The sequence below is a fragment of the Prionailurus bengalensis genome, chromosome B3 (assembly GCF_016509475.1).
Source record: "Prionailurus bengalensis isolate Pbe53 chromosome B3, Fcat_Pben_1.1_paternal_pri, whole genome shotgun sequence".
Lineage (NCBI taxonomy): Eukaryota > Metazoa > Chordata > Mammalia > Carnivora > Felidae > Prionailurus > Prionailurus bengalensis.
The window spans coordinates 122,803,131-122,823,947 of NC_057355.1; the positions used below are offsets into that span (position 1 = coordinate 122,803,131).

Genomic DNA, 20,817 nt, shown 5'->3' on the forward strand with positions numbered 1-20,817 from the left:
ATTCTCAAAGACTATTTTCCTGGGGATGCCGAGGTGTCTCAGTCAGTTAAGCATCTGACTCTTCATTTCAGCTTGATCAAGTCATGATTCCAGAGTTGTGGGATCGAGCCCCGAATCAGGGTCTGCACTGAGTGTGGAACCTGCTTAAGATTCTCTCTCTCTCTCTCTCTCTCTCTCTCTCTCTCTCTCTCTCTCCCTCTGCCCCCTTTCCCCCACTCACACGCTCTCTCTAAAATTAAAAAAAAAAAAAGACTATTTTCCTGAAAAAAAAAATCTATATTGGTATCTTCTTTCAATAATCTAGCTTCTACTGCCCTGTGCAGAAGTCAGCTGTCAGTCTAATTACTATTCTTTTGAAAGCAAACTGTAATTTTTCTCTGGCTACTTTTTTCTCTCTGCTTTGGTTTTATAGCAAGTTTAACTTAATGTATACCTACTGTAGATTTCATTGTACTTATCCTGCTTGGGATACACAGGACTTCTTAAATCTGTGCATTCTGTTAGCTTTGGAAAATTCAGAGCTATTATCTCATCAAACATTGCTTTTGTCCATTCTGGCTCTCCTCGCCTTCTGGGACTCCAATTATACAAACGTTAGACCTTCTCACCATATCTTCTATGTCTTTTGCCTCTTTCCTGAATTTTCCATGGTTGCATTTTTACATATTTCCTTCTGGATATTTTCTTCTTTTTTTTTGACCAAGTTCACTATTCTCTCTTCAGGTGTAGTAACTTTTTGCTAAAGCTATCAATGGAGTTTTAAATTTTCATCTGTATGTTTCAATTATACAATTTCTATTTGGTTCTATTTTTATAAATTTCAGTTCTTTGCCAAATTTATGAAACTTGTCTTTGATCTCAAACATAATAAATATAATTATGTTTCAGTCTGGTGCCCCTTGGGATCGATTTTTACTGTCTGTTGTTTCTTTTGATTTTTGTTCATGTTATCTCTTCTCAGGAATCTGGTCATTTATGATATGTGCCAGAAAACTGTTCTCACAAAATTGTTTGAAGAAATCATCTGAAGCCTAATCTGAATGAGCCTTCGGAGATGTGGCTTTGCTTCTTCCACATACCTGGAGGCATTAGCAGCCTGAGGGTACCTTAACCCAATTTCATGAACTTAGATTTTTCCGAAGGTGAGCTGTAATCCCTGCAACGGTGTACTTCTGATTTACCCCTACTTCCAGAACGTGGTCTTTCATAGTCCCAACCTAGAGAAAACGGGATTCACCAGGGTTCCCCCCACTTGGTTCTGAACATTAATGCTTGTTGCTTTAGTCCAGAGAAGCACATTCACAACCTTGACAAGCCTCCCCACTCAAGAATCCAGCACATGCCACCAGAGGAGAAAGGACCCCCAAAATGGACTCTCATCCTTGAACTTCTATCTTTATACTTCTGCCCTCACATTGATTACAGCCTGGTAATTCTTCATTATCTAGCTAGCTCCCCAGGATCTTCAAGCAAATATTTATATGTTGACAATTATTTTCTAATTGTCCCCAATGGGAGAACTGATCCGATTACCTAGTCTGCCATTACTCAAAACAGAAAGCAACATTGCCTCTTTACCTTTTTCAGTTTGAAAATACCTTACTGAATAAAATGGAAACCAAATAGAAATTTTAAAAGTCTGCCTTCTTTCTGTCACTGGCTAACAGTATCAGCTGATCTAAGCAGTGGTTCTATCCCCCTTTGATTTATCCTTGGGTGTAAATGAAATTACCACAAAAATAATGAAAGGCAGTAGTGGACAAAGTAACAAAAAATTAATCCCTAAGGAGACTTATAACCTGTAATTCATAAAAAATTCATCAGAGAGAAAAAGGCCCAGAAAGGGTCAATTCCTGATGAGCACAAAGGTAATAGAGATGTCTCTTACAGTATAAGAACAGTGAAAAAATCTCATGACCCATCTGCATGTATTTTTTCTGAATAGGTAATATAGCCACATTATTCAAAATTCAAAAAGCGTGAAAGTATATAGGGGAAATTTCCACTCATCTCAGTCCCCACCTCCCAAAGCAACCAATGTTATTAGGTTTTATACAGTCTCCCAGAGATACTATACACACATTAAGTGTGTGCATATATATTCTTTTTTATACAAATAATGAGGATATTAAACATACTTTGCTTTTTCCATTTATATCTCAGAGAGCTTTCCGTAACTATATATTAAAAGATTTCTCATTTTCCTCTACAGCTGATTAATATTTCATTGGCTGGATATCCCATAATTTATTTAACCAGTTCCCTACTGATGGACATCGATGTCCTTTCTAACCTTTCGCCATTACAAACCATCCTATATATAATAACCTTATGTCTGTGTCATTAAACAGGCACAAGAAAAATCTAGAGGATAAATTCCTGGAAGGAATGGATCAATGAGGGCATATACTATAATTTTGATGGATATTGGCAAATTGCCCTCCACAGCATTTGTGTCAATTTACACTCCTAACAGCAATGCACAAAAGTATTTGTTCCTGCACAACAGTGAGACACCAAGTTGCCCAGAGTTTTATGATTTCCATGTCCCTTATCATAAATTAGGTTGAGCATTTTTCATATGCTAAGAGCCACTTCTCAGAGCATTTTAATAGCTCAATGTATGCAGGAGAAAAAAGTGAAAAGAGATAGTGCTCTTGATTTTTAAGGTTAAAGGTACATGCTAAATTATGGAAGAGCTACTGGTAAAACAACGTGTAACTAGATTCAGAGAGCTAGGAAGTAAGAAAAGGAGAAAGAAATACTTAAGTTTATTTCCAGAAGTATCAAGTGTGGAAGATGCAGTCCTGCTATAGAGAGAGAAAACAATTACAAACACAGCTTTTCAAGTTTCCTAAATTTATTTAATGAAATTTAGACCACTATAAAGAAGAAAAAGCCATGTTTTCCTATAGGATAGCTTTTAATATGCCAGCCAAATATAGACAAATTCTACAAGCATTCCTCGAAGAGACCAGAGAAACCAGGACAGCTTTTGCAAATTTAGATGGTATATGGGAATATGGGGGGGGGGGGGGGTGGGGGGGGGGGGGGGGGGGGGGGGGGGGGGGGGGGGGGGGGGGGGGGGGGGGGGTGGGGGGGGGGGGGGGTGGGGGGGGGGGGGGGGGGGGGGGGGGGGGGAGTGTTAATGGGTATATATTTATTTCAACACACATTAGGAAAAGTTGATACATCAAAATAGTAACAGCACAGATACCATTTAGAATGAAACAAAAATTTTAATGTCATTTAAAGAAAAAATAATAACCAAATAATTTTGGAATGTATTCTCTAACATGGCAAAAACCATGACTGTGATACCTGCACAGCCGAAGTCTTGGAAATAATGGGCAGAGAAAGGAAAATGGAAGCTCAGGAATAATTAAATTTATAATTGATAGCCCCTAAAGCAAGGTAAAGAGGGAAAAAAACTTTCCTATGATTTCTTTTATATTTGACAATATTTAAAATACTAATTTTCTTCCTGTTACCAGAATATGGTTTCAAACATTCTGATCATGTTTCAGATTTAAATTTATGGTGTACTTTGTACTTTCTCTACAAAGAGAACCAAAAAAGGGTTTTTTTCCTAAAGCATTTGAATATCAGGTCAGAGTTCTTTAGAACAGGTCTCATAGGACTTCCCCTTCACTAAACAGGCTGCAAAGGCATAATTAGCCTGGCCTTTTAGATTCAAGGGCAGAGGAACCAAAAGCAGGTTATGTGGTTAAAGACTCAAGAGGCTTAAATAAAAAGAAACCGGCTGAATTTACATTCCAACCAAATCCAGAGACCATGTGGTCCAATTTTTTGTCAGTCCTTATGAGCGAAATAAGCTCTTAAGTGGTCATTCATATTACAAACTTTGGGTTATGGAATGAATTACGACAGGACTAATTGGCTATCTCAACACAAAAACACAACTACTATCAGAAAAAAAAATTACCACAGGCAGACAAATTTATTCCATTTTGATATAAAACTGCAATAGAAAACCAAAACACTATAAGGGCTCTTTGGCATAAATTTCCACTCTTTTGCTCTATGCAATATGGTAGCCACCAATTTTTCAATTCCAATGTAAACTGAAATAGCCACAGTAGGCAACATTTCCATCCCTGCAGAAAAACTGCACTGCTCAAAGACCTACATAAGAATCATGAACAAGTTCACATGACCTGTTTATAGTCCTTAGCATCTCAGTACCTCGATAGCTCTCAGGGTCATATACACCAAACCAAGTACTGCTGCTAACTTCAAGGTCATAACAGATTTGCCCTTTATTTTCCACAAAACTCAATAAATTAAAAAAAAAAAAAAAAGTCTGTTCTTAAGTGATGCAATATGTATACCTCAGAGAGTTACACTATATAAAGAGCAGTAGCCCTCTCCTCTTGGGGACTAAAGGACCCAGGTGCCCCAAATAAAAGATTATTAAAAACAATTACAGTTCACAAAACAATAAGAACGCTGCGGCCACTGCAGAGCTGAGTTCAGAAAAAATAAACAGTTTTCTTACTTCATCACTAAAACTTGAGCTAACACGAAGACACTCAAAAGGTACTTTCTGCAGAGAATATTATTAAAAAACAAGTTATAGTTACGATGGATAATTGTAGATTCCTGCTTTCAAGGAATAAGATACACCGAAAAATCAAAACCTTTAATTCAGTAACAACTGAATGTCCAAACTCATTTCTTAATTGCTGTTTTCCCTCTAAGAGAGGATGGCAGAAATCTTTCAATTTCATCCTTTCTTAGGCCTCCACTGCTTACTTACTGGATCATTTTCCAGAGGAAGGTGGCATAAGGATCCAATCAAACTCTTAATTTGAAGCAGTTTTTTAACTTCATTCCCCAGGTTATACAACACTGAGCCAAGCCAGATACGTGATTTCCACACTGCTTTGGAAACCCAGCTGCATGCTAACTCAAGGTTTCTCAAAGGAGCAGTGCTGACATTTGGGGCCAGATAATTCTTCATTGTGGGGGCTGTCCCGTGCATTGCAGGGTGTTTAGCAGCACCCCTGGCCTCTACCCACTAGGTATCAGTCATAGCCCTCCTACTCCTCCCCAACCCTAGTATCGACAACCAAAACATCCCCTGAGCATCCCCAGACAAAATCAGTCCTGTTTGAGAACCACTGCTTGTCTTTCTTTCTTTTTATGTTTATTTATTTTTGAGAAAGAGAGAGAGAGAGGGAGAGCGAGCGAACACAAGTAGGGGAGGGGCAGAGAGAGAGAGAAGGAGACACAGAATCTGAAGCCGACTCCAAGCTCTGAGCTGTCATCAGAGAGCGCGATGCAGGGCTCGAACTCACAGACTGCGAGGTCATGACTTGAGCCGAAGTCAGGCGCTTAACAGAATGAGCTACCCAGGCGCCCGGAGAACCACTGCTTTAACCCAAGGAACATTCTTGAATATCTCAACCCTAATTCTTCATATGCATTTGGTGCTCCACCAAATCTCTGTGTTGAGACTCTGTCTCACAATCCAGCAAATATTTGTAGAACCTCTAGGACACATCAAGGGCTACAGGAGATAAAGAGACAAGACAGATTCTTCCCTTCCCTCAAGCAGATTTCTTGGGGTAAGTGCATAAAGAACTGTAGTATCACATTCAATTATATGTTTTGAATTGCTGATGTTTTTTCCAGTGGTACTCTTGTCTTACCAAACTAAAAACACCTTGAGGGCAAAGACCATAATCTGCTCTGGAACACCAATACTGGCTCAACAGCCAATAAAAACAAATGATTGTAAACTTCATCACAACAAGGTGACAATTTCCTATAGGCAGTAAAATCTTCACAGTTAACCTGGACAGTAAGTTAACCTCTCTCAGCTATAGTTTGTTCCCCTATAAAATGGGGAGGGGGCGCCTGGGTGGCTCAGGTAGTTGAGTGTCTGATGCTTGATTTAGGCTCAGGTTGTGGGATTGAGTCCCATGTCAGGCTCAGTGCTGAGCATGGAGGCTGCTCAAGATTCTCTCTCTCTCCCTCTGCCCCTCTCCCTTGAGCGCGTGCTCTCTCTCTCTCAAATAAATTAATTAAATAAATCAAATGGGGAGAAAATGACTCTTCACAGGATTAAATCAGATAATACAAGTAAATCTTTTTCCACTTTCTGGCACAGAGTAAGCATTCAATTAATGTAAGTTACCATTACTATTATTTTAAGAGCAACAAATCCTACCTCAAGGGGAAGAACTTGCTCTGGGCCACAGTAACAAACCCCTACATGACAGAAGAAGAAACCAACACTCACCATGTTAAGGACAAGAGGAAGAAACTAACCAGAAGTATTTTATCAATGTCCTGGGAACAAAAAGAGAATTCAGGAACCAATTAAAAGGGGTGAGGGGGAGAGGAGACTCACTCAGAGGCAAAACCACCATCCTCCAATATAGTCCTGGACTATTCATAAGACTTTTCTATTTAAAATGTTTGGGTTTGTTTGCCATAAGCACACAAGGAGCTAAAGGGGAAGTTGAAAAGAAAAGAAAAAATCCTCAACTTATAACTATTGACATATGCAAGGGACAGATGTTTATGAGACTTTTGAGTGTTCATTTGCTGAGTCTCTTAGAAACTATGCTTAAAATTTTTATTGCTATAATGTTAAATACATGCCATCAATTTTGAATATACTACAAAGCTTAAAAGTTCACATGAAGGAAGAAAAGACAAAAATTGTTAGATATTTTAAAGAGAACATAAAGTCATGGGGAAAAGCTGGGTGACTCAAAGGTATGTGTGTGTGTGTGTGTGTGTGTGTGTGTGTGTGTTCCACTGAAGTAGCATTAGAAGATGGGAGAGATTTGGGATAGAAGTAAAAGACGAGAAAAACCATCGTGCTGGAAGACACACATCCAGGAACACCTCCCACAGCACCTTATTCTCGTAATAACGAATACCACCAGTATGGTTATGTACCAGGAGCTAGGCACCAGTGCCTCGCTCTCACTGGCTCATGTAATTTCCCCAGCAGTCTTATTAGACAGGTACCAGCAGCACCCACATTTGACAGATGACGAAACGGAGATAGGGAGAAGTGACTTGCCCAAGGTCAAATCAGTAAACTGAAGATTCAGACTCCGACCCAGGCGCCACCTCTACCGCTACAATTTATGGTGCCTATTTTAATTTCAGACTTGGAAAATTAATTTATACTTGCCACTTAGCGAGACCAGTTGTCTCCCCCTACCCTTTGAACCTCCTGGTGTGGTAAGCATAAGGAGGCCCGAAAGGTGAAGTGCGCCAGATGCACCCTTCGCCCCTGGGATGGCGAACCCTTGCCGAGGAACTGGCGTGGGTAGAAACGGGGACGGTCTCCCGAACCAGAAGAGGAGGGTGCCGGCGAATGAGGGAGGTCGCCAAAGTCCCTAAGTCAGCCCCTACGTCCTGCCTTGGCTCTGGCCATGACGTTCACTCAGAAGACCCGGAGCCTACCGGCTCCCTCCCGGCTCTCGTCTCCCGCACTTTGAGCGACGGAGAGGGGCGGCGAGGCGCGGGGGCCCGCGTGCAGCGGCCAGGACCAAGCGGGGCTCAGGCCAGCGGAAGGCGAGGCTCCCCAGGCGGACGCGGGCAGAGAGCGCGCGGACAGGTGGGGAGCGGGGTGCGGAGCCACAAGCAGGGGGCAGCGAGGCCAGAGGGGCTGGGGTCCGCGGCCGAGGAGGAACCGGCGGGCGAGCTCAAGAGGCGCCGCGGGCAGAGCAGCCCCGTCACCGCCAGCTGGGCCGATGGGAGGACGGAAGCGGGGCAGGAACCACGCCATTTCGAAAGAGGAGTAGCGAACAAGCTCGAGCGCAGCCCCAGGCTGGGCGGCGGGGATGGGGGCAGGGGCGCGGCCAGGGGCAGCGAAGGCGGGGGCTCTGCGCGGCAAGGGGCTGCCCGGGCGGGTCCGCTCCGCCGCGGGGCGCGGGACAGAGCGGGGCAGGGCGCGGCCCGAGGGTCGCACGACGCGCCAGGCCCCGAGGCCGGACGGACCCACCCGCCGGCCCCCGGCTTGCGTACCTGAGGCGGCCGCCTGGCTCCCCTCCACTCCCGGGCTCTCCCCGGCGCGGCCCGCCGGCCCCCCGGCTGCCTGCCGCTCCGACATCTGCAGCCAGCGCCGCGAGCGCCTCCGCCGCCACTAGCGAGTGGCTCCGGAAACAGCCGAAGGCCGAGCGAGCACGGCGGCGGCGCTCCGGGAGGAGCCGAGTGGGGCCCGCGGGCCGGAAGGGGCCGAGTGCCGGCCCCGAGGGGCCGCAGGGGCTTTGGGCAGCGGAGGCTGGCGACGCGGACGCGGGGAGGTGACTGCGTGCTTTTGAACGCAGGTTTTTAGTCAGGGCTAGACAGAACAAGCAAAACCTTGGGAAGATTCAGGAAGACCCGACCGGAAATCATGGTATCCATAGAGACGCTATCGGAAGTTGGGGTTGCTAGGAGGCCTGAGCGCGTTGGCCAATGTGCGTCATGGCTGAAGTCCCAGAATATTACGATTCAGGCTCGGATGAAGGAGACCTGGAGTATGAGGACCTCAAACTGCCTAGGTCACTTAAAATGGCTCAAGATGGCGAAGTTGACACCACGGCAGAAGTAGGCCTGGAGCTACAGATTGACCAGGAGCCACAACCAGAGGCGGAGGAAGAGGACCTCAAATTGGGGGCGCCAGAGAATGTATACCTACACCTAAAACCGACCAGCATGTCTGAGGAAGAGATTCCCAGGGAGTCAGAGATAGACCTTTCTAGCAAGACTGATCCAGGGATGTCCCGGGAGGCACAGTCAGAAACACTCAGAGAGATGGAAGAGCTCTTCCAGGATTTGGATGTCCTTATGCATGATAAGGAAGAACCAGGCTTAGAGTCACCAGAGGAGGCCAAACTAGATCTTAGAGAGGATGTACTCATAGAGTTGGCTGAGGAAACAGATCTGGAGCTACCAAAGGAGACCAAAGGGGCCTCAATTAGTGAGACTAATTTAGAGTTACCAGAAGAGACCAAATTGGAAGTTCTGGAGGGTTCACTTAGAGCACAATATGAAGAAACAGGTCTAGAAACTTCAGAGCAGACCAAACCTGAATTTCCGAGTGAGAAACCAAGAAAATCAATTGAAGAGGCAGATCTACAACCGCCAGAAGTGACCACACCAGAGATTCCAAAGGAAGCACAGAGAGAGTCACCTAGGGAGGAAAGGACCGAACCATCTGAGCAGGCGAAACCAGAGTTGCCAGGAGGGAAACCAAGAGAAACTGAAGAGTCAGGTCTGGAGCCAGCAGAAGAGACTAAAACCGAGGCTCCACAGGAAATACAAAGAAAAGCAACTGAGGAGAAAGAGACAGACCCACCTCAACAGACTAAAGCAGAGTTTCCAAAGGAGAAACCAAGAAATTCTACTGAGGAGGCAGGTCCACAGCCCCCAGAAGAGACTAAATCAGAGATTCCAGAGGAGGACGGAAGAAAATCAACTGAGGAGAAACAGACAGAGCCACCTCAGCAAACTAAATCAAAGTTTCTAGACCAGAAACCAACTAAGTCTAGTGAAGAGACACAAAGGAAATCAACTGAGGAGAAAGTTCTAGAGCCACTAGAAGTGACCAAATCAGAATTTCCTGAGGAAAAATCAAGAAAATCAATCAAGGAAACAGGTCTAGAGCCATCAGGAAAGACAAAACCAGAAGTTCAAGAAGAGATACTGAGAGAATCAACTGTGAAGAAAGTTTTAGAACCACTAGAGGAGGACACTAAATCATCAGGTCAAAATGATAAGCAGAGAAAATCTACTGAGGATATAGGACTAGCACCACCACAGAAGATCAAATCAGAGGAGACAGTAAGAGAGTCAACAGAGAAGAAAGGTCTAGAGCCACCAGAACAGACTAAACCAAAGTTTCCAAAGGAAGAACCAAGAAAATCAACTGAGGAAACAGGTCAAGTGCTGCCACAGAAGACCAAACCAGAGGTTCAAGAGAAGACACAAACAGAGGAAGCTACAGAGAAAGATCTAGAGTTACCTGATAAAGCCAAACTACCACTAAGAAAAGAGACACATGTAGAATTTTCCAAGGAAGATTGGCCAGAACTAGTTAAATTTAAGCAGTCTGTAGACAAGGATCAGCTAGAGTACTCTGACTATCAAACAAGAACGTGGTCGGTAAAAGAAACCAAGAAAGCTAAAAGAGATTCTATGTTTGGGTCTCCCACAATAAGTGAAATAGACTCAATAAGTACAAGTTATGAGTTCTCCAAAGAACATAATGGACTGTTTGAGATTACTGATACCAGTAGTGACTTCTACGCATATGTCTCAGATTATCAGAGGGATTTGGGGGAGCCTTTTGGTGAAATAGTTGAAGATTTGTCCCCAGAGTTGAAGGAACTGGCACACAAAGATGAAGAAACCCCGCCAAAAGAAAGTATAGAGCTACAATTTGAGTATCTTAAATGGAGCCCAGAGAAAGTTGCAGAGTGGATTAGCAAGCTAGGCTTTCCTCAGTACAAGGTATACAAAAGTAATGTTTTTAAAGATCACATTCTTTCATCTTTCTCTTATTCCTCTTACCCTTACCTGAGCTCTTGCTTCTTCTTCCCTAGAAGGAGCATAGAAAAGTCCTGGACTGTGGTAGAGGTAACTTGGATTTTAATTTTGGCCTTTCTACTGATGTATTTTGTATTTTGATAGAGGAAGGGCGGGTCACATTTGTTTCCCTATTTATCACAGTAAGTATACTTCTTTGTAATTCTTGAATAAAGACTAAAAAAATTATATAGGCCTCTTTTCACAGATAAGTATCTTTCTTTTTGACAGATTTTGTCCAAGGTAGACTTTTGGTACTTTGTCAAGTTTAGTGTCAGCTCCCTTAACTTGTACTACTAATCTTAAGTGTCTGCCCCAAAAATGTCATCTGTATCATGAGCACCTAACAGTATTAATGTAAACAGTTCATCAAGAGTAGTTCTATTAAAAAGATACAGTTAATGCCAACTATACTTCAATAAAAAATAAAAATAAAATTTTAAAAAAGGAAGCTGGGAAAAAAAGATAAGAGAAAATCTTATTTTGTTGATGCCAGCTATGTTCTTAGGCTGCCACAAAACAACATAAGATCTGTAATCTTTTGCACCCCAGTACTGAGAAATGTAATTGAGGAATGAAAGAAGCATTGGTTGTATCATGCCAAAAAAAAAAAAAAAAAAAAATATATATATATATATATATATATATATATATATATATGGGCAATGTGAAATTTAATCAAGAGCTCAGGTGGAAAAAAATGTGGGATTATTAGGATTATTATTAAATTTCAATTTGCTTTAAAATTTAATTAAAATTTTTTCTCTGTATTGAACCAGAAACAAACATGATTTGTCTCTCCCTTCCTTCTCTTCCCCCAATTCTTTCTTCTCCTTCCCAACTTCCTGCTATTTGCCATAAATCATTTGAGTGATGTTCTTGTTATACTAACAGGAGTGTTTTACCACAAACTTCATCAGTGGACGAAAACTCATTCATGTAAACTGCTCAAACCTCCCTCAGATGGGGATAACAGATTTTGAGGACATGAAGGTGAGTTGTGTTTAATGTTTCCCTATAGAGCACTGTGTTGTAGAAAAAGGCCACTTATTACAAGTTGGTATTTCCAGTCATACCCTCACATAGCTACCAAGTACCACCAGATAAATATCTTACTCTTTTTATGTTCAAAGATGATACAACTATGTGTATGAGCTCTAATTTCAACTTACATTAATAGTGTACTGGATTTTCTAAATAAAAATAAGGAACAGAATTAGCAAATTAGTAGCTTGTAATACAAATTCCTGAAATGTTTAAATACCAAGAATTTCAGCTTCTTATGAGAAAACATTTTTCAGAGTCTGCCAATTCATTTTGCTTCTTTGACATTTTGATTCCAAAAATACAGTATCAACAATGCAATAAGAAAAATTCTAATTATCCTTTTCTGGTCTTGCAGGAGTAGGGACACCTGGCTGGCCCAGTCAGTAGAGCATGCAATTCTTTATCTCTCAGTTGTGAGTTCAAGACCCATATTGGGTATAAAGCTCAGTTAAAGAAAAATTGGGGTGCCTGGGTGGCTCAGTCAGTTAAGGGTCTGACTCTTGATTTCAGCTCAGGTTATGATATCATGGTTCGTCAGATCAAGCTCCTTGTTGGGCTCTGCACTGACAGCTTGGGATTCTCTCTCTCCCCCTTTCTCTCTGCCCCTCCTCTGCTCATGCTCGTTCTCTCTCAAAATAAATAAGTAAAACATTTTTAAAAAAATTGAAATCCTCAAATGATGAATCCAGTGGTCTATCCTTATACCTCAAGAACTTTGAATAAGCAAACTTCAGAATATTTATCAAAGTCACCAAAGTGTGACCCCCTCCTTGAGGTCACTAGAGTAATAAAAATTAAGACATTTAAAGGTATCTTAGATAAGCTTTGCTTGACACATAGGTCCACTTAAAAAAGCTAATTATACACTATGACACAGGTAACTTTTTAGAGATCACACATGAACTTAATGTTGGTTCTCAACCCTTTTGGGAGCTCTCTTGTGTCGTCTGAAATTGGCCCCTGTACTCAGAGGGCAGGGAGAGACTGAAGAAACATGTAGGCCACTCCAGGTTGGTAGGTGGCAGTTTTAATAATAACAAAGAGAATTTACATATGAGGTTTCTCCTGGGTGGCAACAAGATGAATGATTTCCATGCCTGTCCTCTAAATCTCAAAAGTTTATAAAGAAGCCCTAACAGGGGTCAGTCATGTATACTGTGCAAGTGTTTTCAACACCACATCACCTTTCCAAGGCCATGTCCTTAGAGCAGCCTCAGGAAGCGGGAAAGGCAAGTGAAGCCCACATTCCAAGGACAGGGAAGGGGGTAAGGAGCCTCTGGGTGCCCAGGTCCAGCTCATAGGTCAATCAGCAGTCACATCTTTTTTTATCACATTCCCCCACACTTAAGCATGCTATAGATACCTTTTTTACTGATAAATAAGCACTTTTAGTTCTACCATTGTAATTACAGCACCTAGTACATCCAAAATTCATCCCATAACAAAACTTACATAGTGTAATGCTCTTTTCCATGATAACTCTCCTGTATCATCATTCATGGACTTGGGCAGAATAGCAGGACTGGGAAAAGAGCTGGTGGCTTGAGAGTGCAAAATTCTAGGCATGCTGATAAGAAACTGAACCCCATTTGAATGGTGCATCCAATTTACAAGCCTTGCAGTTAATATATGGCCAGTTTCTATTCTCTTCAACTTCCTTAATGCAATTATTCATGCCTCACCTGTAGAAAGAACTCACCATTCCCTTTGCTCTTTCTCCAACGTACTGAGAAGATGACAAAAGAGCTAGTGGGTGGGTGAGACTGATGGGGAGTACAGAAGGGACGAAGCACTAATTCTTCTTTGAACCTGGCCAAAGGATCTCTTAAACCCACCATCCTATCATTCCCATTTGTAGTGATGCATTAGCTTGGTAAAAAGGGGAAAGGAAGTCAATCGTATTTATTCTAGGGACAAGCTAAACAAGATAGCATTACACCTGCTTCAGCTTTGTCTCTTAGAGAATCTCAAAGCAAAAAAATTTTTGAGAGCACTCGTGCACACACAGGGGAAAGGGACACTGGGAAAGGGAGAGAGATAATCTCAAGTAAGCTCCACACCCAGCTCAGAGCTTGATGAAGGACTCAATCTCACAACTGCAAGATCATGACCTGAGCCTAAATCAAGAGTTAGACACTCAAATGACTGACCTGCCCAGGTGCCCCAATTCTCAAAATATTTTTAACTGTTCACTCCATCAAGTGAACAAAAGAAAAGAACTCTTGGGAAATATTTGGGGAAGAACATAGGTGAATTGCTTATTCCTTTTGTATGCATGATTTTACATTATAGAATATAACCTCATAAGCTTTATATCCCAGCAATTTTACTACACTTGCCTTGTTTCAAACTATTTGAAAAGCACAGATTAATAATATGTGAGCAAATTCTCACAAGACAAAATATTTTTCTTTAACTTTCAATTTTCAGATAATTTTAGTTTTATAGAAGAGTTGTGAAGATGGTACAAAGTTCCTATGTACTCTTAACGCAGCATTCCCTAATGTTAACATCTTATGTAACCATGGGGGCATTTATCAAAACAAAGAAATTACCACTGGTACAGTATTCCTAAGTAAATTATAGACTTTATTCAGATTTCTTATATTTCTCCACTGATGTCCTTCTTTTATTCCAGTATCCAACTGGGGATACCACTTTGCCTTTAGTTGTCATTGTTTCTTTGGTCTCCTCCAATATGTGACAGTTTCTTTTTTGTTGTTGTTCATAAAGTTTTTTATTTAATTATTTTGAGAGCAAGAGAAGCGCAAGTCGGTCAGGGGCAGAGAGAGAGGGAGAGAGAGAGAATCCCATGCCAGTGTGGAGCCTGATGCAGGGCTCGAACCCATGAATCATGAGATCATGACCTGAGCCAAAGTTGGATGCTTAACTGACTGAGCCACCCAGGCACTGCTATGTGACAGTTTCTTGATCTTTGTCTTCACGACCTTGACACTTTGAAAAGTAGTGGCCAGGTATTTTGAAGACTTCCCTCAATTATGGTTTGTCTAATGTTTCCCATGAAACAAGAGATCACAGAGGTGATGAGCCCTTTTCATCTCATCAGGGAGTACATGATATCAATGGGCTATATTACTGGAGATGTGAACCTTATCACCTGATTAAGGTGGCATCTGCCAGTTTTCTTCATTATAAAGTTACTGTGTTTCCCTTTTCATATTCTATTCACTAGGAGTGAGTGAGTAGGTCTGGCCTACACTCAGAGACACGGAAATTAAGATCCACCTCCTGGAGGGAGGAGTACCAGAGCTTATGGACATATAGTAAAACGACCACAGTAATAAATATGCTGGAGAAGACACTTTGAGGCTATGCAAATTGGTTTCTCCTTAAAGTCTGGCCCACTAATTTTAGCATCCATGATGGATGCTAAACTCTTGCCTGCAACAGTTAGTACTGTGTTGTTCTGATGATGGTTTTCTATTTCCCTCATTTCTTCCATGTTTAACTGGAATGCTTTGTAAGCGATTCTATGTTTAATTGTCCCTTCTCTCCCATTTGGGAGTTCTTTCAGTTTGGCCCATGTGTCCTTTGGACAATGCTCCCCTTATTTTTTTCTAGTACTTTCTGGCACTACACATCACTTCAGACTCATTGTTTACTTTCCTTGCTGCAGCTCTGGAAGCAGCCATGTCTCCCAGGAGCCCTGGTTGCTTTTATCAGGGAATGGAATTTAGAAACCACAATGTAGCACCAGTTGTGCTTGTTGCTATGGGAGTATCATTACTTCTAGGCACTCTGAGCAGAAAGATGTAGGAAACATACGTAGATATGCAAATCTCATGTAGATACAAATTTCTATTTATTTCTGTAAGCATGAGTTCATCCTGTTATCTCTGACTCTAGTCCAGCACCACTGGGTTCATTCTAGCCTTCCCATCCTTCCGATTCCCTACCCTACTTTGCTTCTTTATAACTTCTTTCTCTGATAGGAGAAACCTGATTCTCTTTATCTATAAATATGTATATGAGAAACAAATTACCAACAGAGTACAGTGTTTGTCTACAGTTGTTCTTGTCTTTAGCCTTACACCACCTAGACAAAGCACTGTTTTTCAAAGTTATTTAGGTCAGCTAAATAACTTTCTTCCCTACCTCCTTCAGTGAGATTATGTCTTACTTTGTAATATAATTATATTCATTTGTCCACAGCCTATATTCTATATGGGTTCCTGAGACGTCCTGGCTTTTTAAAAATTGGGCGCCTGGGTGGCTCAGTCGGTTGAGCGTCCGACTTCGGCTCAGGTCACTATCTCACGGTCCGTGAGTTCGAGCCCCGCGTCGGGCTCTGGGCTGATGGCTCAGAGCCTGGAGCCTACTTCCGATTCTGTGTCTTCCTCTCTCTCTGCCCCTCTCCCATTCATGCTCTGTCTCTCTCTGTCCCAAAAATAAAATAAACGTTAAAAAAAAAAAATTTAAAAATTTGCATATAGTAAAGTCACTCCTTGCAGTCTGTAGTTCTGTGGGTTTTGACAAATGCACAGGATCATGTATCCACCACACAGAACCATAAAGAACAATTCTGTCCCCCTTGTGTCCCTTTGGTAGTCAGCCTATCCCCTCACCCCAATCCCTGGCAACCACTAATCTGTTTTTAGTCCCTGTAGTTTTGCCTTTTCCAGAATGTCATATAAATGGAATCAAATAATATATAGCCTTTGAGTCTGGCTTCTTTCCCTTAGCAAAATGCATTTAAGATTAATCCACATTGTTGGGGCACATGGAAGCCTCAGTCAGTTAAGTGTCTGACTCTTGATTTTGGCTCAGGTCATGATCTCATGGTTTGTGGGTTCAAGCCCCCCATCAGGCTCTGTGCTGACAGCATGAAGCCTGCTTGGGATTCTCTCTCCCACTCTGATCCTTACCTCCCCTGCACCACCCCCCCGCCGCCCTCTCTCAAAATAAATAAATAACCTTAAAAAAAAGTTTAATCAACATTATTATATGAATCAACAAGCAGATTTTAAGGAGACTATACAATCTGTTTTAATAATGGTGGTATAGATAATTCATATTTGAACCATAATGATGACGTCTTTAGGGTTTTTTTTTTAATTTTTGGGGCGCCTAGGTGGCGCAGTCGGTTAAGCGTCCGACTTCAGCCAGGTCACGATCTCGCGGTCCGTGAGTTCGAGCCCCGCGTCAGGCTCTGGGCTGACAGCTCAGAGCCCTGGAGCCTGCTTCCGATTCTGTGTCTCCCTCTCTCTCTGCCCCTCCCCCGTTCATGCTCTGTCTGACTCTGTCCCAAAAATAAATAAACGTTGGAAAAAAAAAATTAAAAAAAAAATTTTTGTAATGTTTATTTATTTTTGAAAGAGAGAGAGCGCAAGCTGGGGAGGGGCAGAGAGAGAGGGAGACACAGAATCCGAAGCAGGCTCCAGGCTCCAAGCTGTCAGCACAGAGCCAGATGCGGGGCTCGAACTCACGGATCACCAGATCATGACCTGAGCCGAAGTCTGACACTTAAATGACTGAGCCACCCAGGCACCCCGACATCTTTAGGTTTAATTATAGGTTCCAATTATGTAAATGTGCATAGTTACATACATAAGGTAACCACAAACAGTATGTATTATATTGTTAATGATGAAGCAAAACTATCCGTAGCTTACAAATAAAAGAATAGCAGCCTTTAAAAACCATAATCAACACAGAATACAATGATGATATAGTAATAATAGAATCCTCTTGAAAACTAGAACTGTTACAGATTCTGCATGAGACCATTTGCATTGAGCATGAGGCTCCATCCTAGAACGCAGAATTAAGAATCCTTAGGAAACTCTTATAATCTTCATAAATATCTGTATTCCTGTAATCCTTACTAATTTAAGTAAGTTACTAGTAAATTGCTCTAAGTCTTTGGCAAAAATAAGATCTGCTGCTTATCATTTATCAGAACTAATGAAAGAACTCACAGTTTTATATTAATTTATAGCCCATCAAAGGTCCCTCATGGTCCATTGATGAACTTCAGACATAGAATTAGATGAGAGATGGTTAGATTTTATTTCCTGATTCCACATCTAACCAGTAGCTTTGTAACACTTTTAATTTCTGCATTAGAATATTAAACAGTATTGGGCTCTCTCAGCCTGCAGTAGGCACATAGTTCTTTTGGTTAATAGTGAATAAATCTGTCTATGATTACAGGGTCCCTCCTGGGGGCACCATCTGTTAACCTCAGTGAATTTGTGAAAGAACCTGCTCTGGTCAGGGGCACTCAGGGTGAGGTGCTGACCTAACAAGGTGCTCGGTGTAGCAGCATCAATTACAAATGAGAATTCTTAAGAGCCACCTGTAGTAATTTGGATCTCTAATTCTAATAAAACAGCTGGAACTTTAATGTCTGCTTTTTAGTGTTTGAGATTTGTTTTTAGTCAAACAAATTAAGTAACTATTTGAGTTATTATTTTTTTCTTAATTGCAAATTAACTGAGCCCCTTATAGACAAGTTATTTATTAACCTTCCCAGAGACAGTCATGGCTCTTAATCTGAACATATTATCTGCTCATATGGCTGATCAGATTGCTCAGCCAAAAGAAAGAAATGAACCCATCCATGGCAAGCCATTGCCAAGAGCCTAGAAACACCTTTAAATGGAACTTATAAAAAGGTAATAAATCATTTGATGTTTCTTATAAGGACTTTATTTTGAGGCCAGGCTAGTAAGCATTTCCATGTGTTATTTCATTATTTTATTTTCCCTTAGAAATAACTTAAAAGGTTACCATTCAAAAGGCCTAGGAAAATAAATAAAGCTTCTTTAATTTATATTTTCAGTTAACCCCATTAAAAAACTGTTCTTGTATTTTAGGTAATTTCTCGGCATACACGGGAGCTACTGGGAATTGAAGAGCCATTATTCAGACGCACCATCACCCTTCCCTACAGGGACAATATAGGCTTATTTTTAGAGCAAAAAGGTCATACTGGTGTAAAATCTGATTCCTTGACCTTATCTGAATTTGTGCAAGCAGCAGGATTACAGGACTATGCTCCAAAAGTAACTGCCCCTGAAAAGAATGAAGCATTGTATTACACTGAACCGTAGGGAAGAGCCATTTCACTTACCTGAAAGATCAAACTAAACTACTTGGGGGAAGAAGTATGGTCTTTTGGGTTCTCTTTTTATCTTCTTCATTAAGGATCAGAGTTAGAACTCCTGGCTCCACCCCTAGTTCTGTCAGCACCTCGCAGCACCTTCCTTTTATTTGGGTTTCAATTTAGCTCCGTGTTTAAACAAAGATATCAATATTTCTCTTTCTGGGTAATTATAAGGATTCCTGATAAATTTCAGTAATGTATCTGGTATAGGAACATGTTAGGGAAATGGAATTAAAAGTAAAATCTCCTAACAACCTAATCTTCTCGACAAATGCAAAAAAAGAAACAGTTGTATTATTGAATCAGCATTAAATCAGTCAGTGATGTATATCACAGGCAAGCTGCTAAAGAAGACTGCAAAGTCGAGGAGATCTCACCCTTTTATATAGCCAGCCAGACAGAATCCATTACTTACATGTTAACTGTCTGTATCCAAAAGAAAAAGAAAACTTCTCATATATTTATGACAAACATGAAGTTACTATTGGAGCCAGGCACTTAGGCCCAAGAGATAAGGTACCATCCTCCTTAATGCTCACATTTCAAAGAGATGGCCCCAAAGCCCCCCAAACAGACAGTCTTGGGATGTAAAACTGGTAGGTGACTTACTCAACTTTTTAGAGGATTTATGTACATGTCAAAAACAGAAAAATGATTTAAATTACATGTTTTGTAAAGGAAATGTTGTAAGGAAAGGGAGGAGGGGAGTTCTTTCATTTTTTGCATCAGAGAAAAAAATTTTAATATTTTTAAAAATTTATATTTATCCTTACAAACAACATGGCTTATAGAAGTACCACTGGACTATAGAATAGGGACTGGAGTTTGTTTACCAGGCTCTTTTATGTGGTACTTTCCAGACCTTTATAAAATAAAATTCAAGGTGTGCCTGGCTGGCTCAGTCAGTAGAGAATGCAACTCTTGATCTCAGGGTTATGAGTTTGAGCCCCACATTGGGGGTAAGGTTTACAGAAAGGAAGGAAAGGGAAGGGAAGGAAAGGAAAGGAAAGAAAAGAAAGGAAAGAAAGAAAGAGAGAAAGGAGAGAAAGAAAAAGAGAAAGAAAAAGGAAAGAGAAAAAAAGGAAGGAAAGAAGAAGAAAGAAACAGAAAAAGAAAGAAATTGAATGAAAGAATGAATGAATGAATTCAGAGTCTACCCATAACTGACTGCTCAAAAAAAAAGATAAAATAGTTCGTGTTGCTTGAATGACTTCAGTTCCTCTCTAGTTTACAGGCTTAACTGTTCTTTCTCTTCCCAGCCTCACTTCTTAGTCCTAAAAGCCACTAAAGAGCTACCATAATCCAGAAAGGCAATGATGTACCCTGTCCAGTTCCCTACACCTGAATGAATAGTCAAAGGAATCAATTTCTTTTTTTTTTTGTACTGAGAAAAGGAACAGTACCTCAAGTTAGCATTCGTACCAACTGTTAATATTTGATGATGCACCTACTTTTTTCCCACATTGGATCAATGAAATTTTATCTCAAACCATTCTACACCATACCATTGAGTTTGCCTGGCTCACAATTATGCAAAAGAGAAAAATGTAAATGATTAATCTAACACAATGGTGGTTTACAAGTATAGTGAATGGTTTTGTTCAAAAGCACTTTAGCGTTTAGCAAACAATTGTCCTGTTCAATGACAGAGCATAGTCAGTGTCCTCCTTTCTCAACCTGATGGTCACTGCTGTTGTTTTCTACTCTATTATAACTGACATAAAGTATTTGCAAAATGTAAAGGCAATAACTTTGCAGTGTAGGAATAAGATCTATATTTTGCAAAATTATTTTTAGCCATGTAATATAAATGCCAGCCATTTATAAAAATGGTTTTGTGGTTTTAAATGGTTTAAATGGGGGCACCTGGGTGGCTCAGTCGGTTAAGTATCTGTCTTCAGCTCAGGTCATGATCTCACAGCTCGTGAGTTCGAGCCCCACATCGGGCTCTGTGCTGACAGCTCAGAGCCTGGGGTCTGCTTTGGATTCTGTGTCCCTCTCTCACAGTGCCTCTCCCTCGCTCATGCTCCTCTCTCTCTCTCTCTCTCTCTCTCTCTCTCAAGGATAAATAAAACATCAAA

General features: G+C 41.2%; 2 protein-coding genes across 2 annotated transcripts in view; one reads left to right on the top strand and one right to left on the bottom strand.

Annotated features, from left to right (window-relative positions):
* Positions 1-8,201, bottom strand: part of TMED8 (transmembrane p24 trafficking protein family member 8) — a 34,888-nt gene extending 26,687 nt beyond the window's left edge. Inside the window, exon 1 of the mRNA XM_043556729.1 lies at positions 8,017-8,201. Coding sequence (XP_043412664.1) covers positions 8,017-8,101 — 85 coding nt within the window. The 5' untranslated portion in view covers positions 8,102-8,201. The remainder of the gene's footprint in view (positions 1-8,016) is intronic.
* A 161-nt stretch (positions 8,202-8,362) lies between these two features.
* Positions 8,363-20,124, top strand: SAMD15 (sterile alpha motif domain containing 15). The gene is made up of 3 exons (XM_043556724.1): positions 8,363-10,485; positions 11,455-11,553; positions 18,447-20,124. The coding sequence occupies exons 1-3, from the start codon at positions 8,449-8,451 to the stop codon at positions 18,681-18,683; spliced, it is 2,373 nt and encodes a 790-aa protein (XP_043412659.1). The 5' UTR covers positions 8,363-8,448; the 3' UTR covers positions 18,684-20,124.
* The last annotated feature ends 693 nt before the right edge of the window (positions 20,125-20,817 follow it).

Bases quoted from the DNA above. Each gene is read 5' to 3' on its own strand.
- SAMD15 (XM_043556724.1), top strand. From the start codon at position 8,449: ATGTGCGTCATGGCTGAAGTCCCAGAATATTACGATTCAGGCTCGGAT. The intron at 10,486-11,454 runs GTATACAAAAGT...TTATACTAACAG, and splicing joins TAGGCTTTCCTCAGTACAAG to GAGTGTTTTACCACAAACTT. The intron at 11,554-18,446 runs GTGAGTTGTGTT...CTTGTATTTTAG, and splicing joins CAGATTTTGAGGACATGAAG to GTAATTTCTCGGCATACACG.